The sequence below is a fragment of the Tachypleus tridentatus genome, chromosome 8 (assembly GCF_004210375.1).
Source record: "Tachypleus tridentatus isolate NWPU-2018 chromosome 8, ASM421037v1, whole genome shotgun sequence".
In the NCBI taxonomy this organism is placed as follows: Eukaryota; Metazoa; Arthropoda; class Merostomata; order Xiphosura; family Limulidae; genus Tachypleus; species Tachypleus tridentatus.
The window spans coordinates 94,940,598-94,968,517 of record NC_134832.1 but is presented as its reverse complement, the minus strand read 5'-3'; the positions used below and the strand labels follow the sequence as shown (position 1 = coordinate 94,968,517).

Below are 27,920 nucleotides of genomic sequence, written 5' to 3'. Positions count from 1 at the left end.
TTTCAACTTGTAAAACTATATCATACACTGTATTCTATTATAAATATCATTACTTTATTGTTTAATTTACTTGTATAGTTCTATTAAATAAAGTTACGTACATGTTGTTTTATTAATTAATGTTACATCTACACAAGTTTGTTTGCCTAACTACATGAATTTTGTTTTTGAAAATAGACCAACAAAAAACGTAGCTTAAATGCTGTGCATTAAAATGATAGAATCAAGAAAATTCAAATGAAGGGCATGAAAACTACTGAACATTTTGGGGAGGGGGTGAGGTCACAGTTGATTTCACAGTATTTAACCATTACTTGATGAACAGACCAATTCTTTATACCAGTCAAATGTTCAATTCTAATAAAACTACTACTCAGATCAACACCAGGTTTTCCCCATATGTACAAAAATAAGAATATAAATATCACATTAAATAAACAAACACATAAAATGTCATACTTGTGTTATTCTTAACAGAATATATTTTATTAAAATGAAATAAACTGATTATACTTCTTACTTTTCATCTAAGAGGAAACAGTTCTGGACTAACTTCTTTAACTCTTAATGTGTATTTAATCAATTGTTTCTTACAAAATCAGCTTAGTCTGTTAATTATTGTGGTTGAAAGTTTTTGTAAATCAAGCTGGTAAAGACATTCTACACAAATGTACTGTGATTTTATTTTTCTCTATAGTAAATATTTATAAAATACTTTAATAACTGACAAGAAGTAAAATTCCTACTGAAACATAGGACCTAGTACCTCACTGTTTTAATAAGCCAACAGATAAAGTTTATACTGACCTTGGTACCTGCAATGTATCCTCCTGCAGATCCAAAGCTCTTGGTAAATGTCCCCATAAGAAGGTCTACATCTCTTGGATCACATCCATAAAAGTCAACAACACCTCTTCCATGTGGTCCCAATGCTCCAATACTGTGTGCTTCATCCAGGTACAAGTAGACATTGTATTTGTTCTTGATTCTAATTATATCTGGAAGCTTGACAATAGAGCCTTCCATACTGTATTTACACAAACATGAATAAGCTTTAAGCTTTATATATTGTACTTACACAAATATATAAACAAACTTGAAACCTTCCATTATTATTTACCCAAATATATGTAAGCTAAATGTATTGACACAATTACATATAAGTTTTAAGTCATTTACATTACATTTGTGTGTTTATAAGAAGAAATTGCAAACCAATAAAATATGCTTTATTAAAACATTTGTTTTACGCCTTGTTGGAATGGAGTTATGACAGCTGTGGCTGCAAAATGACAACAGATTCTCACTAATGGTGATGTTTGTAAGAAAGATAAATCTATACCTTACATATACTGAATAAACATCACAGATTTGTACATTAAATTAGGTAAGTTACAAACTAAAATTAATGATTTAAATAGTTATAACCTAGAAGATTGCAGCTAAATGAATCACTGCCCTACAGAAGTCAATATAGCAAAGAAATCATATGAAACAAATGAAAAGAGTTAGAGCATAAGATGGCCTGGTAATAATAATAATAAAAACTACTAGTATGTTCAAATTTTTCAAAGTTGTATCAAAGGCTTGAGTTGTGAATTTTTGTTAATATTTAGAATTTGTTAATTTAATCTACAGTCTATTTATAACATTAGAGGAACTGTAAGTCTCTTGCTTTCAATGTTGTCCTTAAGCAACTTTATCCATTAAAATATTAAAATGTGGTCATTTTGTAAAAGTCACTACACTCAATCAGTCATACTCCTGGACTATTATAAGTAAAGTTTAGTGTAGCCATCATTTTAATACACTGAAAGAAGATTCCAATTGTTTTTCATATGTACATGCTACCGAACTTTCAATTAAATTACATAACGTAACCTACATAAAGTTCCAAAGCTTTTGTTCTGAATAAAAAGTGATGTTTACCTGTACACTCCTTCTACAATAATAATGATTTTCTTCCAGGGCCTGTGAGTTCTTGGTTGTCCTGAGATTATTGCTTTTCTAATCTTCTGTTCTAAATCTTTCATATCTAAATCAAGGGAGTATTGGTGAAATTTATTTATTGAAGTATACATAAGCATTAACCAAACACAAAAAACACTGTAATGAAACACAAAAAAACAAGGCCAAGAAATGAGTAAAATCAATACATCTTAACACCCTCTAAAATAAAAACCATTTAATATTAATTTAAACTTTTTTTTTATTGTACAGATAAGATTTCAAACACATTACATTTCCACTGGATTGTCTAACTTGTGGTTGTAATAAAATACAGCATAAAAATCTCATACATACAACATATGTATGGATGTGTTTTACTCTCTCATTGTGATGAAAACAGTTGACTTCTTAATCTATACACATATTTCACTTCCTACAGAATCTTCTTTTACCATGTATGTAAAAACATACATAAAATACGTTTCAAATCCATATATCTTATATATATATAACTTATGAAGATAAAATTAAACAGATTTATAGAGAAAAATCTTACTTTTCAATTAAAATGGACTGATATTTAAGATTTATATTATCAAAACACGAGGAATAAATACAGTCACTCTATAAATGAAAATAGTTTTACATCCTACCATTATGCTTGAAAACTTGAATAACAGCTCCAGAGAGTCGACATCCTAATATCAGAGAGGCATGGTTGAGTTCATCACTAAAAATCAGACATCCTTTACACACAAGAGTGGGGATATTGGTTGAATTAGTGGCAAAACCCATTCCAAACACAATACAGTCTTCTACACCAAGGAACTCAGATGCCAAAGCTTCAAGCTCAACTTGAATGTCTAAGGTACCTAAAAGAATGATCTATGGTTTTTTTATACAGACATCTAATTAAAATATCTCATGAAACTGATGAAAAGAAAATACAATGTACATTTTTTCTCTTCCTTTTTTTTTAATCTTTGTTATTAGGTAATACATATACTAAAAGAAACTTGTTAATTATCTTGTAAATTCCTTTGGTTCATTAAGTTTTAGAAAATCTGCTTTTCTTTTTTTGGGTGCAAGTGTGTGCATCTTAATTATATATCAAACTTATATAAAGTCCAATCAGTTCATTATGAGTGTTTCATACACAAAACTATATTTTATATATAGTATGGTAACAGTTTCTTATTTATACATCAAATGAAATCTGGTCTCATGCTTCTCTCTTTTATACCTTATAATATCTGACATCCATAATAAACACCTCTTTGTTCAAGAAGAATGCAACGTATCACTAAACAAAGCAAATTCTAGCTCATAGAAATTGTTTTCAACATTATTGCCTTTAAAACTAGCAGTATCTATCAAACAAAGTACCTTTCACCTTATAACAAGTCTCTACCACCCATAACACTATTTAGTTTTCAAGACATCTACTCTCTCTCAAACAAAAGATCTAGAAAACTTGGTTCAAGACAGATAATATATTTCACCTCATGACATTTGTCTTTAATACCTACTTCAATTACTTAGTTCATAAACACACTCACTTCAAAGTGAACTTAGTGAAATAAACCAAAGTCAATGTGCAATAATTCCTTTCCTAGTCCATAACAAATTATTATAATTTCACATGAATGCAATTAAAAGGTGACACACACACACACACATGTAAATGACACAAGCAACTAGTATAACATAAAAAATGTTGTTCTGTTATGTCAATTGTACATGATGCAATGATTACATCTGGCAATGCATACAGTTAAAAAGTTTCAAAGGATGGATTTTTAGAAGTTAGAAAGTAGTTATATCATTATAGAGATGTGATGGCAGTTATTGGGCAGTGTTTTTCTACTATTATGAATTGGCACTGAAAATGATTCAGTGATATTAAGCAAAGAATTCCAAATAATGTGATGTCTGTCATCTGCAGCATGTGTATTATTGACTGGTTTTACAGGGTTTCACAATCAGTTAATCACTGTACACAAAACATTTTTTAACTCTTAATTACTCTAATAACAACATCTAACAGCAACAAATTCATGCCAAATGTCTCTAACATATCCACAATCAATAATATCTTGTTCATAATGAGTGTCCATTTCAAACAATAAACACTTTCTTTTTCATGATAAGTTATTCAAACATTGTAATAATTACTACCTAAATCACAACATCTGTATCTATTGTGCATAACACTACCTAGGTTACAAGTGCCTTTAGCATTTACCCTTATTAATGCCAATGTTTAAATTCTGAGAATAAATACTACCTAGATAATGAAAAGTATCCTTGACCCATTCACTGCTGCTGTCAAGTATACAGGTCATATGTTTTTTCTTCAGTATACTGCAGCTGTACAATATGCGAGATCTCATTTTTAAATTTTCTGTGTGAACTGATTAGTGATACTTATGAGTGTTGAGGAATTCTCCATCAACCCAAAAACTGTTACGAAGAAGTTGTTCAATAATGTTTGTCTTTTCTTGTCAATATTCTTCAAGTGCAGTGTGCAGAAGAGAAAAAGTCCAACCCATATACATGACAGGAGAATTAGTTATTTTCAAAGCAAATACTCCTCACTTTCACATCAAATACTACCTAGTTCATGACAAGTGCTCCCCACTCCAACTCCATATTCATAAATAGTCTTCTCCACAGCATCAGTACATGGGCCATTAGTTTGTGCAAACCCTAAATAATTATAAGAGCCCATATTAAGGGCCCTAATAGATTCTCCTGTCATTCTGCAAAAAAAAAAAAGAAAGAAAATAATTTGACAATAAACAATTATAGAAATGTAAACATGTTTAATTATTTATTCAGAAAAACATACTATAGTTAATTCCTATTATGTAAATTTTTTTCAAATAGAGTTAGTTTTCAATTACACCTAAAGTTATTAAAATCAATCATACAGACAGTTGATTTTTTATCTTAAATATGTGCATTCAATAAGTGCAGATTTTTTTTACCTTAAACTGGGACATCTAGAGTATATAAAAAAGTAAAAGCTGATTGTGGAAAATTGACATTTTAAAAACTTTATGATCCAGCTTATTAGAGATAAGAAACAAAAGCTGAGTAATTAGTGGAACTTGTTAATCAATTATTTGTCAGGCTCTTTAATTTATTACATTCAACTCTTTCATTATTCTCAAAATATGAGACTTTGACAGCTGGAATAACTGAAAATATCAACATTTGGAAACAAATGATTTTTATAAGTTGTGATACTTTTAAACTGAACAACTTTGAATTAAATAATAATAATAGGAAATCATAATAGCATTATTTTTATTAGTTGGAATAATTAAAAATAGTAATAACTGGAAAGAGTAACTTTATTTTTTACATTAATAATCAAGTTAAATGCCCACCTCAATTACTAAAACTATCTGTACATACACTTGAAAGGTGAATTAGATAAACACCTTCTAAAGAACTTCATGCTATGAGGTTTCTTTAGTTGTTATTAATATTTTATTATTTCAAATATTATGTAAACAGTATTGTAATAAACTGAACACAAAATTTTGTAATATTTGGTTCAATTTTCAGTTTACCTTTCATAACAGTGAAAACTATTTGTGAATTAATTTGCAATTTTTCTATGCACAAAGACAGAAAGTACAAAGAATGTTATTTTCTGTTAGACATGCTCAATAAGATGAAATAGTAAATGAACATTAACAAAAATAATTAAAATAAAAACTCCTGAATAAGTAATAACAATTTATACCATTTTATTTAATTAGGAAGAAATGTATATTATCACATTTTGAGATAATTTGTTTCTACCTGGACAAAGTAATTATAGTTGTTCTTTTACTTAATTAAATGAAACACATGCATAAATGTTATGACAACCCAATAATTACAGTGTTTGACTTGACCACCCAAACCATAGTACTTTATCTTTTTGATTTCCTTTAATTTTATTACACTTTAAAGTTATATAATTACAAAAATCCCTAATTTACATACACATTATGAAATCCCAACTGACTATAAACAAGATGGCAGTCACATATCGTAATGAAAATACCTGAAGATACAAAGAGAAATTGAATGCAGTAATAAACAAAAGACAGAACAACTTGGTATTGCTAATACAACAAAGTCTGTTAGATGACTGAATACATATACAGGTGATGATGTACACATGTTAACTACAGTATGTTCACAAATACATTACGATTACACCAGCATGTAATTTTCTTTACCCATGTAAAGGAGACTCGAGACATTTGGTAGCATGTAATTAAAGTGAAACTATTTTTCTATAAGATAAAAGCAGAAATAAAGATGTGAAAATAAGTAAACATGTTATGTTCCTAGATATTTATGAATTATATGTACTTTGATCACAAAGACCATAGCCATTTTTCTTTTATGTATGTTAGGTCCATGTTTTAGAAAATTTATGATTATTGGTTTCTGTACATTTCAGTACATGCGAGGGAGGGTTGCAATATTTTCCTATTTGTACCTTCAGCCTATGTCCTGTTTCACCTACATGAGTCAGAAAATTTGTTGTATTGAATCTTGGAAAACCTCCTGGTTGGTTGGCTTCGTTATGTACATCTTTCTTAACATTTGTTTAATATGCATTCCTGGGTTATAAATGAATGTAGTACTAGTATATAATTTGTTTTTGAGGTAATATTTGACATATTTCTTTATGAGGAGAATTGAGGTGGCCAATAAATTATTGTATAAAGAAGATTCGATTCATCAGCTCTATAAAGCTGGTATCTGTGAGGTTTTCCTAAGTTCTGTCTACAGAAATAGTTAAGGAAGGTTCTGTAAAGCTTAATCACCTCAATGTAGTGCCTAACAAAGATAATCTGTTTAAACATGAGCACTTTTATTCTATTTTGTGATAGACAAACACAGCACAGTCATCTTCCTACACTGTGAATTTTTGTCACAGAATGCTAGTGAGAGGTAAGTTTTGTTAGCATTAACATTAACATTTATGCAGTTTTGTTAGCATTAACATTTATGCAGAGTAACAGATCAAATTCTTTATAAGAGTACATATTTTGTGGTTCTAACTCGGTTCCTATAACCCACAATATTCCTCTGTAACACCTAATCTCACAAATTCAGTTTAATTGATTCATATACTGGGTGTTAAATTAACGTAATAGATATTTATTTCCAACTATTCACTGCAAGTTATCATCCAAAGTGAACATATTGCATATGATTTACAGTTTATCTGAATTTTAAATATAAATGTAAGTTTACTTATTCAGATAGATTGTGTTGGCTTTTCTATAACTCATATTAACTACATTTTAAAGTTAAAGAAATAAATATTGATTAACTTAAGTTACTTTTGTGCATAATAAATTAAATTTTATAAATTCCAATGTAGGTATGTTTACTTATACCTAATGCATAATGTATTTGTTATGGTTTTATTTCTACAAGCAAACATGTGAGCGACCAATACTAAAATTCAAGGAAAAGATAAAGAGTACAAAAGGATGTGAGTGTAAGAGGTGAGAATTATCCAGTTATGTGAAAAATTATGAAAAACTGAAGCATCAATGAGAAAGGGAGTCACACTGTCAAATGCTATCTGTAGTGTTTGCATAATGTCATTTCTGATTCTCTAATACTATATGTTTCCACACAGACATTAATTTTCCAATACAATCTCCAGTCAGCCTCAACTCCATGGGAGTTTTCAATAAGCTTTCAGATTTTCTCTGGAAAAAGTATTGCTTCCCTCAAGGGTAATGCTTGAAGAAAAGCTAACTTGAATATAAGAATAATGGCCAATTAATAACATACCCAAAATGAAAATATCATAACAAGACTGGATAGCTGACTCAAAATATATGAGCTTTCGAAAGGTAATTTAGTACTTGGCATTCTTCAGTTATTACATTTTGAGTTTCATGTTATAATGTATAATGTGGCATTAATTCCTAGTACTATGCCTGTTATAATTTTCAACAACAGTGCTAAAAGATCACAAAAATAAATGATTCATCTCATAACAAAATGTCATAACATTATTCACCTACCTAAATTAACTCTTTCAACCTTTTATCTTTTACTATATACAACAGAAAGTTTTAATGTTTGACTCTCAAAATTTTGTTAAACTACTTTCAGTTCATGTTATGCCAATTAGTATAGAACAAAATCTTAGCTAACAATCCATACTTTAAGAGTAGAATTAGGAACTTAAAACTATATAAGAGGAAATATTTGTAAAATATCCTGAATTTTCCTTAGTATAATGTGACATTTTTCTCTTGGCATCTTTTCAGTCTTTTCTATTCTTTCCATTACCCCTTGAAAGATTAAGAAATCAGATGTAAATTACTTACTATAGAACTATTATTGCTCTGAAAAACCATACTTTTTATAGCCTTCAATTCTGTTTAGTTAGAAAGCCAAAAAAATTGCGAGAGGTATGAGAAATTGTCTCCTTTTTGCATTTTATTAGTCTGTGTTATTTAATGCATTATTTAATTAAATAAAAATTCATCACATTACTACCATTAATATAAAACACTATATTTAAATGTTCTCAACAATCAATAGCAAGAAAAAAAGAAGACTGGGTTAAAAGCTAATTTATTGTTTTTCATGCTTACTCTTTATTTATTATAAAAGTAACTAAAATGTACAAGTAAGGTCTTCTTAGGTTAGCTGAGATTAGATTAGGTAAAAATTAATAATAATAATAATATTACAAAAATGTTTCACAAGGCAAGCATGCGAGTAGCACATGGTTAACGTAGTTTGATAGCGAAACATGAGTTACACGTTTACCAAGTAACTTACAAATTATAATGGCATGGCCAGTAATAAGACATGGTTCAAAGGGCAATAAAACAATAAAATAGAATAATAAATAGATGTATATTGTTATGAGCTTAAAGCTACTAGGACAAACAATTGTAGTTTGATGTTACAATGTGAAGTCATTCTAGAAAGAAAAAAAGGCTAATTTAGATTTATTTTTATTTTCTTTCTTGGCAGTTATGATCTGAAGTTGGTCAAATTGACCTATCCTGTACAAAGATGGGGTAGAGAAAATAGCAGATAAAATATAAAGTCTCATTGAAAACAAATGTATGAAATGTATTTAAGAGGTTTTAGGGATTACACAAAGGAAATTTAAGGTTACTAAGATGAGAAGTATTTTTAATCTTAACATAAAAATTACTTTGCACACAAACTATTCAAAATAAATATTCAATATATTAATGGACAAATTTTTATTTTAGTTTATTGAAACTACTTCACTAAAAACTATGATTTATATATTTTATTTTGTATGTGAAAGACTTATAATGTTATGTGAAAGATTGTCAAATTTTATGAATATATGCAAACTATAATGAGAGTTAGAATAATCAAACAAAGATTTTAAATGAGTACAAATAGGTGACACAGTTGGTCAGATTGGCTGAGCCATTGTTCAAAAAGTTAAGTTACTACATGATGAAGTAAAATGGACTCAAAACCCCACAAAAGATTCATCTGTTTCTTTTGTGAGGAAAAAAGGTGGAAAATTCTCTTGATATAAAATATTATATTTTTTTGCTACCATAACTGTATTGCATCGTATCATTAATGTATTTGATAAAATACAGTTCAGGTCATTTTTTATTTAATAACATTTTTAAGGGTAATAACACTATTGAATGTTGAAACCCTAAAAAAAAATTAACAAACCTACTTAATATCACATATGCACAAAATAAAAGTTTGTATTTCAAATTAATATTGAGTCCTCACTTAAAGTGCCAATTTTGGTCTACAGAAACACGTTGTTTCACATCAATATAAGCTCCAGGAACACTGCTTATGGGCTGATTCCAACAGTCACATATACGTCTGTAAACATTTCTTGTATAGAAGCTTTCAAAACTGTGGTAAAGTGGAACATATCCCTGAAAATTAAACAACAGTGATAATGTACAATTCAGGATGCTGGTTTAAAAAGTCATGAAAGTATAATGCATGTAACAAAAATTCACAAAGTACATAAAAATAAACTATACTTGAATTTATCAGTTGTTTCTTAAGAACTTGAACAGAATCAATCAGTTCAGACTAAAGTTTTCGACTGGAAGAGTGTCACATATCCCATATTTTTATCCTTCTCACAGTGAAAATAACAATATTCTACAAATGTAGCATAAATTTGTTAAATAGTACTTACTTCAGCTTTTAAAAAATAAATGCTTCTATAATTTAGTAGGTTGTGTAAATTGTAAAATTTTCTTGAGACACTATTTGGAAAATAAATTAAAAATACTTAAATTTTAAATCTTACATTTTTAGAATTAAAATGAATTTCAAATTAAAAAATACTGATAGCTTTTTCTTTGATGAGTTTCTCTTATGCTGTCGACAATTATGTAACTCAAAGTTTCAAATGTCTCTGACATAACGCAGAGCACGTGTTAAGTTACTCATAATTCTCCACTCTCCAATATTCTATCTACATGGCTTATTGCATATGTAATAGAAAAACTTACATACACTGTGCTTTGAAGTGGTAGTCAATATTTCTTAGGTGTAGCCATAATGGAAAACTATGTACTGTATGGTGATTGCGGAGAAGTTGTTGAGAATGCATTTCAGGGATAAGTAGCCATTTGAAATTAATCTAAAAATTCTAATCCTAAAAATGTAAAATTCAAATCAGTGAATGTACCACAATTGCAAAGGAGGTGGACAATGGAGAGTGTTAAAATTATACAAGAAAAAATATAAACACGTGTTACAAGGCAAGAAAGTAATAGCATACACTACAATAAAGAAGTTAGAAACAGAGGCAGAGTAGAATACAAAACTTGAAACATCTGTACAATTGAATTAGAGAGAGAATGATGGACCAAAGGAATTCTTCTCAACAGGTTACTTCTTTCCCCTGATGGGTGGTGATATAATATGTTTACCTATGCAACCAACAAAGTGAACACAGGTAGTGTCATAAACAGGAAGAACAAATACTGTGTCTTGTGTGTGGAAGGCTCTCAGAAAAGAAAACCAACTAACTTCACAAGAAGACACACTGATGGGCCCTTTTATCCATATCTGAAAATAGCAATAAAACCAAGAAAATAAGAGAATTGGTAGTAGCTCAGGCAAAAGCAAATAAAAATCTAAGTTGTTCCAAGGAGGAAACTCAAGAATTTGAGGGCAGTGCAATTGGAACACCAAGGACAATAGAAAATTCAGATATTCCCATTCTGATTGTAGCTATGAAACATCCACTACAGTGGCATTTCTAGTAACTTATATTTGAGGAGTAGAATGGATGTAAAGGGTTAACTGGAAGGAGGAGGGTTAAAAAGGGGTAAATTGTTACTAAACACAAAATATTAGTTTGTCTAGAAATAAATGTCATTTCTGAACTGTGAAGTTTGGAAAAGGGTAACCAGTGTTGTAAAACATGCTTTAATCAAAGTAAGCACCATTTGTTTCAACACACTTTTGCCAATGTGTAATGATGTTCTTTATGCCCCTGTTGTAGAAATCATAATTTCTACAGTCAATGACTCCCTGAAAGCTTCTTCTGCAACTGTCTGGTTTTTAAAGCATTTATTGTTCAAAAAGTTGTCAAAGTGCTTGAAAAGATAAAAATCTGTATTGGAAAAATCTGGGGAGTAAGGTGGATGAGGCAGAATCTCAATTCCCAAATCATTCAATTTTTTTTTAGTGTTGTCATTGAAATGGTCTCATAATGCTGATTTTGATGATCTTCAGTCAGCTCATGCAGAACCCACTTGTCCACCTTTTTCATCTTTCCAATTGCACTCAGGTGGTTAGCAATACAATACTTGATTTGCTTGTGCCTGGGTTTTCTGCAAGCTCACATACTGTTGTGCAAGGGTCTGTCTCAACTGCTTCCCTTAATGTGTTTTCATCTAAGGATAGCTTCCTTCCACGAACTTCATGGTCTTCAAGACTTTCACTTCCATATCAAAACCTTTTGAACCAATGCTGAACTGTACATTCATTGACAGATTCATGGCCGAATGCCTGGTTGATGTTCTGTGTCATTTCAGTAGCTTTTCATCCAAATTTGAAGTCACAGAGGAAAATCAGAGGAAAGTCCTTCTTGTACATGTTGCCTTTGGGGGTTGTAAGACTTACTCTGAGTAGAGTTGAAACAGCAGACACTTAAGACACCTTGTAAGTGACAAATACTGGATTAAACCAATCAACCAATGATAAGTTACTCAATATCTAGTTTCTAATTGTCATTGTGAGAATTCCAACATTTATTTCTGGACAACCTAATAAATAGGTTATTTTGCTTTCAAGGAATGTCTGCATACTCATTTTGATTATTAAGACAGCTGAAAGTACTTTTTACACAGCTCTGCAGCAGTCTCATTAAAGCCATCCCTAAGTCTCAACGAACTATAGATACTTCTTTCAGTACAAGTTGCATAGTATAACTACACTATTTTTTCATACAAATTAACATTTTCATTATCATGCAAAGTTCCTGGCTCAACAAATTCTGAGAAGTGCATACTCTCCTGAGATTAGAAAAACTTCAAGCTATTCACATAAGACTCGGAGAAAGGCAGAGGTATGAATAACCTGCAAAATATCTGGTTGTGCAAAATACCTGAAACCTAACTCTTTTTTTTGGTTAATCAATGACTTGTTAACCCCAAATAATTATAGATAGGAAACAGAATCCTGAAGTTGAGAAGACAGTAATGCAATGTAAATAGAAACTCAGAAATGCATACAACTTCATTCAAATACTAGACTGTAAAATTTTCTCCAATGGGTACAGAGACCAGTAAACCAATGACATTAACAAATGATGAATTTAAAGGGAAATAACTTCAAATTAATTTCTAAGTTGTTAATCTACATCACAATTCACAAAATATATTATCTGCACAAACAATTTTTTTCATGCTGAAGGAACAAAATCCATGAAGCAAGGCTATTTATTGAGCCATTTAAAGATTCTACTCATACAATATAGTAGTAAGTGACCCTACGAGACTGAGTGGACAAAAGGGTTAGAATAAGTCAAATGTCCATGTAAAAGTCAGTGTTGGGTGGTTCAGGTAAACTAGCAAATAAACTATACTTCACAGAAAACACATGAGGGTAACAAGCCAATGTGAATGGTGATGGACTGAAAAATTAACCTTCTCTCTTAAGGACACAAAAGAAATGATGAGATGATGGATAAACATGGGTATAAAGACAAGTAATTCCATATATCCACTCATAAAAAATCAATGGTCTTCACTAAAAAAATCTTTGTTAAAAAAAACCTCAAATCCAAATAATGTGGTGGAGCTATAAAGAAATGAATTGAGATATGTCTCAAAATCTCAGATATTCTCAGAACCAAAAAAGAAACAGGAATAAACACCTGAAGAAGCATAATAATACAGATTGCTATTTCTGGAGGAGATTCTAGATTTACTCATTCATAATTTGTGAGAACTGGATCAGAAGAAAGAGAATGACACATTACATCACTCTGTAGTATCTGTAAAATTCATTAACCACAAATGATCATGAATATCATACATGAATCAATGAATTTTAGAGGACCCTCTGCAACAGCCAAGATGGGTACTGTGAAGTACAGAAAAAAGTCAATGATTTGGTAAAAAAGACTGACTTTACTAATGTCTACATTTTGACACATGGTAGGTCTATGAAAAGGAATGAGCAGAACTAACTAACATAGACAAGAAACAGGGAAAGACAGCAAGGCAGGAGAACAAACAGTATTTGCTGATCATTTTGAAAGATACAATTACCAGAAACAAATTAAAATGCTAGAACCCTAATGGTAACAGAAACTACAGCAGTAAGAGTCAAAGCTAAGTTAAAAATGATACTTACTATAGGACCCTGAAGAATGAGAGTAACTGATAACTAATAACCATTCTGAAAAAGAAAGCTGCAAAAATTAAACAAATCATAATATCCTGAGTAGAATGTCAACAAAGGATGAAAACAGGACACAAGAAAGACTCCCTTCAAAACAAAAAAAGAAAATAATACCAGATTGAATGTTAAGAATTAAGATGAGTAAAATATGACCCCAATAAAAGTTATTAACATTCAGTTGATTCCTAAAAGTGTAATTGGTTATTAAAAAAAGGAGAAACTCAAATATATAAGAATCACTAAACTATTCGATATGAAATTAACATTCTCAGACATAAGAGAAATTAGTTAAAGATGAAAGTGTAAAACACCTAAGAAAAAATGAAAAATTTGAGCAGCAGAAATGTTTTCAGGGTTAAAGCTAACTGACAAATTATTTACAGCAAACATTGAAAGTGAACAGGCTTAAGCAATTTTATTTCTTTTAATCCTCATGGAAAAAAGGTAGGCATTCTACAAATGAACATCCATACTTGCTTGAAACTTATTAAATGCATCAGCTCACACAATTAGAATTAACAGCCTGAATATGTTGATCAATAAGAACCAATAATGCTATCCCATGAACTCCTTGCAAATAAAGGCTGATAGTATGAGTACAGCTTTACAGAAGTTATATAATATCTGATATTAGTAGAAACATTTGCAGCAGTAGTTAATCTTGGCATCAGAATTCACAGTAAATGAAAAACAGCACAACTGTCAACATGAAAACAGAGATTATGTATGCTCTCTTGATGTACGTGCAGTAAGTCTTGTGGAGGATGGAAGAGTGAAAAATTCTAGAAATGTTAATGTATGTTCTGCATAGCATTAAAAATGTTCAAACCTTTGAGTCATAATTGTCAACAGTTGGAAAGAAACTCAGTAAAGAAAGACTTTCAGTTATTTCAAATGTGTACCTACCTAATTTGAAATTTCAATATTTTTATTTAATACCTGCAGTTACTTTGAACTTGACTGATATTCAATGAGAAATTTGCTTTGATAGTTTATTTTGACAACTGCAGTAACAACCACTTCCACCTATAAATCATTAAAAAAAAAGAAAGTCCCAGTGCAGAGCAGAAGTTCTTGATGATGAATGGGGTCCAGAATCTTTAAGGCCAAGGTCCTGGCAGAGTCATAGATCAGAGATCCATATTCTAGTTTTGATCTAATAAGAGCACAATATATCTTTAGCATAGAAGAGAGATCCACTCCCCAAGTGATGGTAGAGAGGACACGGAGGATGTTCAATGCTCTTGTACATTTGACACATAGCTGCTTCATGTGTGGTATAAAGGTCAGTCTGCTGAAAAACAATATGGTTTGAGAGTGCAGGATACCAACGAAAAGTGTTCCAGGCCCGTTTTGAGCCTTTCATGCCATGTGGCAGGCAGGATTCCATCACGGATTAGGATATATTGTGGAAAATGCATCAAAGTTTTAGGAATACATTGACCAGTTGCCTGTATAATACAGTCAGTTAATGCTGCCACACAGTCCTCTATTGATGGCTTACAGACGATGACAGGATCAAGTTCTGCAAGAGCAGTGAAAGACAGCCAGTTTGCTTGATCCAGCTTCCAATGGGGCACGTGGGTCAGGTGTCATTGACCACAGCCAGTCTCTCTCAAAATTATAGGAAAATGATCACTGCCTCGTGGATTATTGTCAACTCGCCATGAAAAGTGGGAGAATAGTGAAGGAGAGCAAACTGAGAGATCAATTGCAGTAAAGGACAGACTAAGCACATGAAAATAAGTATAAGAACTACTATTGAAAAGAGAAAGGTTGTGATCAGAGAGCATACATTCTATGGAGCAACCCTTCCCATCAATATCAGCACTTCCATAGAGGGGTGATGTTCATTAAAGTCCCCCAGGATTAAAAAAGAAAATTGTTCAATGATCACATCAAGGTCTGATTGATCATAGGTCTCTCCAGGCACCAGGTAGAGAGAACAGTGATAGTATGATCCAAGGAAACATGGATGGCTACACCATCCAAGGGGTGTGTCGAGGGGCAAAGACAGGGTGGGCACAAGCTGATCAACCAACAGTGCCACCCCTCCTTGCACTCATCCATCACACAGCTTGTTATTTCTGTACAAAGAAAACCACCAAAAGATGACTGTATTGGCAGGTTTCAGAAATGTTTCCTGTAAGAAAAGACAAATAGGATGGTAGGAAGCAATCAGTGCTTTGATGTCATCGAGATTAGAATGTAAACCTTGACAGTTCCATTGTATCAAGGTGACCACTTTTGTTTATGTGTAGGTGAATTGGGTGGAGAGCCCTTCTGTTTATGATGCCTTTTTTCTTTATTGTCTTTATTTGAGGGAGGTCTATTGATCTCCATGGATCCTGCCTTGGGTTGATTGTGCAGGTCTTTGCTGTTGGAAGAGGATTCCATCGATTGAAGATGTTAACAAATGATTGTTTTGCATCTTTGGGTGGGAGAAGAAGAGGTACCCAAGGAAATGCCAGTACCCAGAACCAAAGGAAGTGGATCTTGAGGTTTGCTGGAATGTATTTTAGGGACAGAGATGGTTGTTGAAGTTGAATTGTCAACTTTATTAACTATGGAGGTCAAAAGACTTTTCATTCGATTAGAAAACAATTCTTTTTGAGGCACAGAGAAATCCATCTGCACTCTCACTGCTGTAGTGAAATAAAGTGCAGCAGCAAATGTCTGACATGAAGTGGTGGACAGCAACTTTCAAACCTTATGGTGAGTAATGTTTTGAATCATTTTCAAATGCTGCACCTCTTTTTTTTCCAACCATTTAGGGCAAAAACGAAAGTAGGATGGGTGAGAGATATCGCAATTGATGCAATGAGGGTCCATTTCACACTCAAAGGCATTATGGTCCTTGCCACTGTAATGAGCACACATCAAGGAACCACAACATGACTTTACCGCTGATACTAAAAACATCTGAGAGGGTTTGGAATGTATGGCTCTACCTTGCAATTAAGATAACCTGCCTTGATGGCAGCAAGTTGATGTGGTGATGTAAATATCAGAATAAAGATATCGGTTTGCATCATAATTCCATCTTTGTGAGTTGAGATACTCCTCACTGCGGAAACTCCTCGAGTGGAAAAATCAGCGAGAATCTCTGACTCAGGGATGTTCTTCAAATCCCTCTCAATGATATCTCCTTGTGATGAATTCAAAGTAGCATGATATACCTCAACAATCACCTTTGAATGCAAGAGAAGTTCAGTGTGTTGAGATGTCAATGTTTCCACCAATATGTTACCAGATCGTAGCTTCTTTACTGATTTTGGAGAGCCAGCAAGTCTCTCTAGTCCCTTCTGAATGAAAAAAGGAGACATCTACCCTAAAGGTTTGTCTGAAAGAAAATGTAGTATAAGAAAATGAAGTACAGATGTTACAGATGTTAAAAATTGCTGCTCAGAATCTTCAATACATGGTCATTTGCCTATGGACTGTTTTTCACTATTTTAGTTAAGTTTTTATTTGGAGGATTCATAATAAAAAAAAGAATATTTCAGTGCTCATTGACCACACCCACCATGGAACCCTACGAGGGGACGCACTACAATGCCAAACAAGGACAATGCAGCAACACCACGGTTTTGTGAGCACTATACCCAAACACCAGCATCAGATACAATGTCCATAACACGTGTTGAGAACATCCAACACTGGCACTTGATTGACCCTATCCCAAGTGGACCAGCTGATTGACCCAAGGGGGGGCCCACCTCAAGGCTGCCCGTCTACAGAAATTCAAGGCCAAAGTGGTGTGTTAGGGTCGGACCCCTCAACCACCAGGTGGGTGGATGTTTAGATCCCAGAGGAAGTAAACTGAAAGAGCAGAACCTTAACTGGGAGGTCCTCTCACCATGTACAGGAATCCACACCAATGAGTAGAAAATTGATAAATAAGCTGTTTGCAACTTGAAACTACACAGAAATTAAAGTTCAAACATTCTTTTTTTCTTTGCAAATTCCACTATTTAAATGTTACAAAAAGAGAAAATAATTTTGAACTAAGAATTCTTAAATAGAGTTAGAATTAAAATTAGTCACTTAAATCTTTGTAAATATGATATACATGTTTTCACTAAAGTGAAGGGACCTCATTTGATGCAATATTGTTAAGAGGCTGAACCACAATCATGTGCACCAGGAGTATGGCCCACTCCCATTCTAGTGTTCCACTACTAGCAGCCCATGGATGAAAGTCTTTCAAATTCTCTACTTTATAATATCCACTGGAGTGAAAGTGTCATTTTTTGCATTACCAAACAAACTTCTTGCCCTCTCTCTTATGCTTCCCCAATCAAAGATATTTTAGAATTAGCTAGGGAGAAATGGAGAGAATTAATAGATTCTGCCTCATACAGGAAACAAAGATTAAAAGTGTAGAGAATAAATGGGAAAAAACTTTACCCAAAGGAAGGTTTAGCCATGGAAGAGCAAGGCATGCTAGCACCATATCTCAAAAGAGGGACAGAAAGCCCAGCATGAACTAAAATGCCTGGAAGCATTACAGTGGAGAACTGTAAAGCATGTATAAAATGGGCTGAAGTAGGCCTAAGTCAATTCATAATCAGGTGGAGGAAAATTGTTAAACTATACATTATCCTGAACAGCAGTTTGAGGATGAAGACAAGCAATAGTGGACTTTGGATCTTCAAAAATTAACTTAATTGTAGGAAATACAAAATATAATTAATGACAAAAATGAAAAACTATTCTAATGAAAAATTAAATGTGTATTGACAATGAAAATTTAGTAGGTGGAATTTGCTAAAGAAACAACATACTTAACCTAATTTACAATTTACCAGTAAGATAAATGGCATGTAAGCCTAAAATTACAATGACACTTATTAAGCCTAAACTAACATTGTAATACAAAAGGATTTCACTAAGCATGAATTAAAGAGCCCTAGACCTTACAAAAATTAGGTAAAAATCAAACTTCTCAGATGTTATTGAAACCAAATAACTACAAGTGATAACATTAATACCAAAATATTAAAAAAAACCAGAAGAGTATAACAATTTATCTGTCCAAAGTCAATAGACCCAAAGAAGGTCAACTGATATAATAATCAATCTCCTAACGTATTAAAGCTGACAATTCCTCAGTTAAATACCACAACTTGAAACCTAGGTAACTGTGCTGGAAGTAAATAATAACATTTTTAAAGTGGAAACATAAGCTTCAGCAAAAAAAAAAATCCTCTTCACATGAAATTCAAAAACATGGAAAGAGAGCACAAATAAAAATGTCTTGACAATAGCACTTTAATGAAGTGACAGTTCAAGAAAATCAAGCAGAGGAAGTATATTCATCAGGAAGTTGGGTTTCACTATTAGTGGATGGTTGTCACAGGATTATTTGCATGTATATGGAGGGAAGCACTGAATAAAAATAACTATTTATGTGAAAGTAATGTACTGTACTGTAAAATTATTTTCTCTTATATCTTAAGACTGAATTACCCAGTCCAGTGAACAAGAAAAAGTTTTTAACCTGAAGAAAAAATTTCACTTTGACAGAAAGTGATAAAATCTACTGTGTGGCACAAGCAAATTTTAGATAAAGAACACTGATAATGAAATTAAATTATACACAAAATGACAAGGGTATGAATTTAAATAGCAATACAAAAATGTTCATATGCAATTAATGATCTCTTAAATTAAACCTAATACTCAAAATATTTAAAGAAGTTACAAGTTTTTAAGGATATGTAAATAATGACCTAGAGAAATAGAAACAGTTCTTTATGGATTTTTATAGATAATATATACTGTAACCACAGGAAAGTAAGTCTCACAACATATCAAATTTTCTGATACTAAACAGTCACAAAAAAAGTGAGTTTGAGCATATCACATGAATGATGTAAAATCTTGATTTTGAAGAATCTTATAGTTAGTGTCAGATGTCCCAAAGCTATCACATTCAGAACAGTAAAAAATTCTTGTGGCATCTATTAGGTCATATATCCTCCTCAAATACAAGTGAAACATTCACTGTGATATCAACAATTTAGAGATGTCATCTGCATCTACAAGACCTTATAGAAAGATCCTACTGATATAATTAAACATAAAATTTTTAAGACACACATTCCAGTATTACCATAACAGTCCACAAGAACTACATTTACACTTCTCAGAGTCCTCAACTATGTAAGTGTGCAATATAACTGTACTTCATGTCAAACACCCAATCCGTTATTAATGGTAATAATTCAAGGATTTCATATATAAATAATTAAATAAAATCTGTTTGTTATCATTGGGAAAGTTAAAGCAGAATGAAAAAACTTGTTTTATAATACTCAAACACTAATTTATTTTCTCATCAACAGAATTGAAGATCCAGATTTTTCAAATGTCTGATGCATTGTACAAGGTTTTGTTTTAACTACGTATATACACACAAACTAGTCACAAAAGATCTGTGGTAACTTCCTTAACCTATGTTGCAACAAGTAAAATTATATAACAAATAAGTAATATCAAATTCAATTGCTAATAATATATATGATCTAAACAATTAAACAGGCATATGATGAGACAGAACAAGAAACAAAAAAAAGTTAGTTAGTTTAAAGTTCAATAAATTTCATAATATAAGTATAATAAATTGTTATACTTCTCTATTTTTTTCCACAGCTGAATGACTCTCTCCAAGTCCATTTCTACGCATGAAATCTCGTAAATGGCCAAATATTGTTAAAACTGCATAACAAAGGTACGTCAGTATGGCAATATGAAGAGGAGTTTCCTCAAAATGTTCATAGCTTTTTTGGTCCAGCTTCACTCTTTCAGAGGAATTCTATCAAATCAATAAATAAATATCAGTAAACCTTATGGAATAATTCATTTCAATGACACACAATATTTAGGCCTAATGTTTTGTACATTATTTTACCAGTTGAAGATGAATCCATAACTTAATATAACAACTTTAATAAACAAAATAGAAAAATTCTTACCTTTCAGAATGTTCGTGCTTAGCATCATATATAATCAAACCAATTTTTCTTATTTTGAGAGTTTTCTATCAGGCCCCTCATGAACCAGTGGGGGATATTTTTGTTGAATAAACAAACTACCATCTAATCCAGTTTTTCTTAATTTAACTTTTTGGACATCTTTTTATTAGCTAAAAAGAAGGCATTTTCCACAGTCCTTCAGTGTTGGGTCTAAAAAAGTGATTTGACGTGGTAAGGTAACAGAAATCTATTAGAGCACCACTAGCTTAGCAGGCAGAGCCCAAGAAGCATGGAAGTCTCCAAATGACATGCAGAGGTATTCAGGAGCTATCTATTTTTGTAGGTATTGTGCAGCAAACTGAGTATAATATTATGGCTATAGCTGTTTTCAAAATGTTACTGTCTGCTCATCCTACTACAGGTTATTGTGATGCTACAACCATCCCTACTGAATCACAGATGAAATCGTTCGTATCTCAGATAAAAATTAAATACAAAAAGGTGAGAAATGAGAGAAAAAGATCAAAAGATCTGATGAGTGGAACCACAATGCTTCTGAAACAAGTATATGCTTCACTCTTCTGTGAAATGTGTGGATGATAAGGGTGGAAGAAGAGAGGAGCACATACAGGTGAGAGAGAATTGTGGCTTGATAGTGACCCCAACAATGAAATGTATATCGAACTCAATCTAACAAAATATAAAAGTAAGTAAATCAATGGATGTGCTCCAAGGTGTACAGTGGCTATGGCTCATTGGACCATATTTGACAAGTCAGCTACATCCAAAATCCATGCAGGGATAGGATTAAAATCATACCATCTTCACTCCAAGTTCAAGAAGCCAGAGGGAACATAAAACAATTCAGACACCTGAGCATGACACTTGATTTCTCCAATCTTCAATCCAGGGACCTAACATCTGGTATCAAAATGATGTCTGTACAACAGAAATCATCTCCCTCAATATTGTAACTAACTATCTAAAAAGCACTAACATCCTTAGCATAAAATACAGTGAAGGGTAGCAAAAAGGACAGAACCAAAACAATTCTCCTTACCACCACAGTGATCAAAAATACAGAATAAGAATGATTGAGGGAGGAATATAGACAACCATAAATGTGTGAGGATTTGTGTTGATTGGGTCTACTCAAAATCAAAACCCAACCATAGGGTACTGACATCCATGTAGGGGTAAAATGAGGGCTCTCAATCAAAGGGGTAAAATGCAATTTGATGTCTCACTACTTTGTGATTGTATAATGCATATTGAAGGCTATCATGTCATCAACATCCACAGAACACCACTGCCCTACTCTACACTAAATAGTTATAGTCACCTCTGTGAGGAACCCATTCAGGAGGGTACCTCCACAATTGACCACTCCAGTAGTTTGGAACTGACAAATGGTGAAGACTCCCATACTCCACTTAAAAAGAGGTGGGAGAGATCAGAAGTGCATGACAGTGAGTGGTATGGATGAGAGAGACCACCAGATGAAAAAATCAGATATGAGGATAAACAAACAGAAATATGTAGGATCAATTCTAGCTGAAGGCATAAAAGGCCAGAACCCTATGATGAGGCACCAGGGGCCACATCAAAAAGGGTAATGTATGACTGAGATAAATGGTAAATGCATCTACATGTAACACACCCCACAGAATGTAAAGACCACTTCATCAAAGATATTTTGTTGGAATGGACATGACATTCTACTATGATATTGCATTCACCCAGACCATGACACATAATGTGATGCATTTGGTTCACTGGTGTGTGTGAGTGAGAGAGAGAGACAACAGAATGATATGGACTGGGTGTCTCCTCAGTGATTTGTATGTGTTACTACTGTAGAATTTGTGGAATGAATCATCACCAAACAATATCACGCAAGAGCAAAGAAGTGAGTCAAAGCCCAAGGAACTGCAAACTTAATGATGTTGATATGCAAAGACTTCTCATCAACAGTTCAAAGACCAGAAGCCTCTAAGTGAGTAGCATATACATCCCAGCTTTGAAGAAACATGTCCCTGAAGAGATATAAATCCAGATGAGAAATAGGTTATGAAATACTTGCTGACATATGGACCATGCCCAATCACTAAAAAAGATTGACTATCAAGGTATGAGAAAGGTTAACAAGAGCTGTCAAGGGGATCCTGAGCAAGGTTCCATTGATTGTAAAGAGCCTACTAAAGGGATTGCAGAAGTGTATGATCAAGGGGGGGAGCAGTGACATTATTGAAGATCACATCCTAAAAAGCAAAAGAACCTTAATCAAAAAACAAACTTAGAAAAACTTATTTGATTTTTTTTACTGAAAACTCTCTGAAGTTTTGCAACAGAAAAGAGAAAAACTTTCATATATAACTGCATTTACAAAAAATACTTCAATAAAATTTACTTTGTGATGTAATGCTGGTAAATAATACTTTACATTATTGAATGTCAAGTATGATTACACTGTTATAGAACTGTCAAAAAAAGTTGCAGGCCCAACACCCTTCCACAAGAATTAAAAGTTATACTTGTCCAGACATTGGGTATTTCTGCTAGTAAAACCTAAATGAGCAACAATCACTTTCACTCAGATGTTCCACAGTTTCCACCCTATTAACAAATTAACTATTAGAAGTTAAAAAATAAATACAGAACAGCATAGTTTCTAGTAGATTCATTCACCAACTGGTAAACAAAACTGCAATGAACAGTTTCTATGAATTTTTCTCTCATGATTTAACTAAGCTATTTCCCAATCTACATGCCTGAAATTAAAATATCCAATAATTATGATTTCATTAACAGCTGAATTCTTTATCTCACTGTAAAGTTTCTCATTAATTTCATAATTTTCATTTGGTGGTATGTAACAAATTACCACTGAAAGCATTCTCACATCATAACTACCAACAATCCTAAATAGAATCAACCTCAATGCAATTAACTTTGATAATCTCAACTTGTACAGAATGCGACTCACATTTTACATGTACAGCAAACATTGTTAACAAAACTGTACATATTTATCTTGTTTTTGTTATTTCTATTAGACCAAAATCCTCCCTTACAACTGGTGCTATGAAGTAATCATTTTATTTCATATTCCTTTAACACTGCAATAATAACAGTTTAATCTTCCATTACTAACACTTTTGTACTTTTCCCTTCACTGTAATTTTCTCTACTATTCTGATCCTCACCACATCCTAGTCCTACATTAAAGTTACCCTTAAAGTTGAGTTAACAGCATAGTTTAAAGTTTTACAGACTTGCCAGAGTTTGAAGGAACAGTCCATAAATTATTTAAATATGCTGATGATATTAAATTTTGGGTGTTGCTGGTTGTGAGAAGGATGCTGTTGCTTTACAAAAGGATTTGGATTATTTGATAATGTGGGCAAATAAATGGTATATTGCTTTTAATTTTAATAAATGTAAAGCATGTGGAATGTCACAAGTTGAAATATAATTTTGAGGGGAATAACAATAACATTGTTATGAAGTGTGTGTTCTCTATAGCAAAACCACATCAGGCTATATGCTATGTCTACTGAGGGAAATCAAACCCTCAATTTTAGCATTGTAAATCTGAAGACTGGAAGACAACAATGTTACTGAAGAAAAGGTTCTTGTTGTTCTGGTCAATCAGCCTATTAAACCATCCAAGCAGAGAGCTATTGCTAGTGGCAGGTAAATAGAACTTTTGATTATATCTACAGAAATAGTGAATAAAAGTCAAGATGTTATAAGGTTATAATTTTCCTATACTGAAAATGTATTTCCAAAAGGTACTTACCTTCTCTCACAAGTTTAGCTACACTTGTTCAGTGCTACCCTCTAAATGCAAATGTTTTCTTTGGATGCCATAAACCTTCCACTCCTCCCTTACTGGAATTGAATCATTCCAACTTTTGAATGATGTGAAATCATTCAAATGAACATCTCCAAGGTCAACATCCCAAGGGATAGGAAATGGAAAGTGTTAAGGGCTCCCATCCTCTACTCAAAGAAGGAGGGTGACAATGTGTTGAAGTGTTCTGAAGAATATCGCCACTGGAGTCAGTGCAACAGGTGACCATGAAACCCTATTTTGAAAAGCAGACCTTATGGAGGTATTCACTCGTGGCATGATACAGGTGGGCAGCTACCCCCTTCTGCTTTACCCATGCAGTCCATGGGTGATACAGTAAGGAACAGATATGTTTCTGAAACAATTATAGCAAGGTAGATAACCTTCCAGTGACCTTGTGGAACACCCCATCTCTATGGTAGGCATGTGGAGCCATAGATAATAAATCCCAAGTCTACATAGTTTACAGTGTGAATTTGAAGTCAAAGAATACCTTGTTAGGTACCAATTGCACACAGCAGGATTCACATAATATAAGGGATGAAAGAAAGGCCCCTGCAAAAGAGAAAAATGAAAAAAACTTAGCAGTTAGTCACATTGCATCTGAAGCACAACCACAGGTGAAAATTGAAACCCCAACTAGATGAAAACAAAACGTGATAAAGATAGTGGGAGATGAATGTATTGGGCATGATCCACATGCCAGTGTGGAGAATCTCCTCCAACAGACAATGAAGACAAGAATTGGAGAAAAATGTTAAAAAATGTAGTGGATGGGAGGAAACATGGAATAAGGTATGGGATGAAGAAAGTAGAGAGAAGTAGGTCATATGGGCTAGAAGAGCTGACCCAATTCTTAAAGGAAAAGGGAAAATATCATGAAGGAATGAGGATTGCCAAGAAATAAAAAGATGGTTGGACATACACTGGATGATGGCTGTACATGCAATATCACATCTGAGGTCCCTGAATCTCTCAGGGACTGTATAAGGGAACAATGAGAGACAGAAGGTAGGAAATAGGAGAAAAGGAAGAACAACCATCCAAAGATGTGTACTTGGAGAGAAAGAAAACCTCTGCAGACCATGAGAAGGAAATATGTCTTGAGAGACAAATGAAACAAAGAGTGCAAAGAAAGTGGTTCAAAAAAAGAAGTCAGAGCATGAAGGACCATAGTAATGGCCCAATCTAGAAGAGGAAGATGAGTAAAAGGGCTTTGAATCTGGAAGAAATATAAAAGTAAAGTGAAAATAGGGGAGGTAAAAACCCCAAGATAAATGGGAAAATGGAAAGTATGGAAAAGGACCACCAAAAACCAGAAAGCAAGGAAAATGAAGACTCACATTCAAAGTAGGGTAGAAATTTTGCCATCTGAACTACAGAAGGTTAGTCAGCAGGAAATTGCCAATAATGGAAGGCACTCCCCCTGCAATAGTACACTTTCATGGAAGATGGATGAACATAAAGAGCTGGCATTGAGATGACTTTACATGTGCAGCATGTTCTTCTTGTCCAAAACCAGACACGAAGATGCAGGACAGGGAGAATGGGATCTAGAATGGGGGATCAAAGCTGACTCAGAAAGGAAGGAAACAGAGAAATGGGTGGTAAGAGGAGTAGACATTGGTTTCTCAAAAACAAAGGTTATGCTGTCCAAAGGAATGCAATCAAGAAGTGGAGCATAGCAGTGAAATCATCCAAAGGTATATATAAAAATAAGTGAGAGCCCAATCCTAACTGAAGGCATCAACAGTAAGAACCTGTGGATGAGGTACAAGTAACCAAACAAGAGACAACTATGTAATGAGGCCCATGACAAATTTATCCAATTGGGTTTAACTCCTTTGAAGGTAAAGGCCCTTGAAAATGAGTGGATCAAATTGCCACTCTGTGGAAGAGATGTGGCTCAGGTGTACAAAAACTATCTGTGAATGGATTGAAAGCACCTGGCACATGAAAAGGGGGTAAGACAAGTGTGATCTACATGGGCCCAGTATAGAGGATCCAAAGTCTGAAAACAGATATTTCTGGGCCACGTTCCCATTTCGTGGCTGATCAGAACCACCACAATAGAGCTATCTAAAAGTTCACCACCAGCTGGTGAAAGCAAGAGAAAGTAAGTAATGTAATGTTGACAAACCACAAAAAGACCATGAAAATCATTAAGCAAGACAGTTTGCAAACCAACAGCCCAAAGCTTCACAGTGCTTCATCCAAGCCCTCTAACTCTGAAGGAACCATCCACGAGCAGATGTGTAGCCTCACACAGGTGAGGAAATGGCACAATTGTTGACTAATAAGCTCAATCCACCTACCACTGCAGATCATCTCCCAGGGAAGAAGAAAGGTAAACACTGGCATAAGATGATCCTGTGCATGATTCCATTTGCCAAGAGAGCATGATTAACTAAAAGGTCCATGGAATGCAGATAAAAGAGAGAAGATAAAGTGTGACTGAAGTTGGTGTTGAGGAAGACTCCCAAATGCATTGGGACTAGATGGGTCAGAGTAAAGACCTCTATAACGTCAATAACCAGCCCATAGAGCTGCTACAGATAGGAGGTGGTGAGTTTCAGTGGTTAATTTCTGGTCAAAATGAGCTGAAAAAAAGAGTCATAAGTCCATGTACTTTTGGAATCTCAGCCTCAGAGCCTTAAAATGATGAGCAAAAGTCCATACAATGTCACAAAACATTTATGGAATCAAGGCAATTGAAAGGGAGCATCTGAAATAGGTAGACCAACAAAAAATGGACAAACTGATTGATCGGTTTGGTGTTTTAGGGCAAAAAGCAACAAGACTATTTGCACCAAACATCCAGTAAAAAGTTAAAATTAGTAAAATTCATAAAAGGAAATTAAGGTAAAACAAAACAAAGTTTAAAAAAACATAAATGACAATAAAACCAATTTTTACATCTAGTCTACAGCAGTAAGAAAAAAACTACAGTAATACAAGATGTAAAGGACATTGTGTAGGAAAATTTAATTTTATCATAACTCACCCAAAAGGCTAACAGGTAAGTTCAAAAACCACCAGTAGTTACTTGAAGATGGCCTTTCCAGTCCTGGTTCTGAGTTATTTGATGTTATGGCCATTTTCAGAAAGTATGTAATAAAAGTTTTAAAAGACTTGTAGCAAAATGTTATTTATAACTTGCCAGAATGACTAACAGGTAGTTCAAACAGCAG

The 27,920-nt window shown here is 33.1% G+C and overlaps 1 protein-coding gene across 1 annotated transcript in view; it reads right to left on the bottom strand.

The window, feature by feature from the left end:
- Nucleotides 1-27,920, bottom strand: part of LOC143222979 (serine palmitoyltransferase 2-like) — a 43,655-nt gene that overhangs the window by 6,249 nt on the left and 9,486 nt on the right. Inside the window, exons 2-7 of the mRNA XM_076450293.1 lie at nucleotides 20,531-20,713; nucleotides 9,739-9,893; nucleotides 4,567-4,712; nucleotides 2,604-2,822; nucleotides 1,930-2,035; nucleotides 808-1,027 (exon numbers count right to left, since the gene is read on the bottom strand). Of these exons, the coding sequence (XP_076306408.1) occupies nucleotides 808-1,027; nucleotides 1,930-2,035; nucleotides 2,604-2,822; nucleotides 4,567-4,712; nucleotides 9,739-9,893; nucleotides 20,531-20,713 (1,029 nt within the window). The remainder of the gene's footprint in view (nucleotides 1-807; nucleotides 1,028-1,929; nucleotides 2,036-2,603; nucleotides 2,823-4,566; nucleotides 4,713-9,738; nucleotides 9,894-20,530; nucleotides 20,714-27,920) is intronic.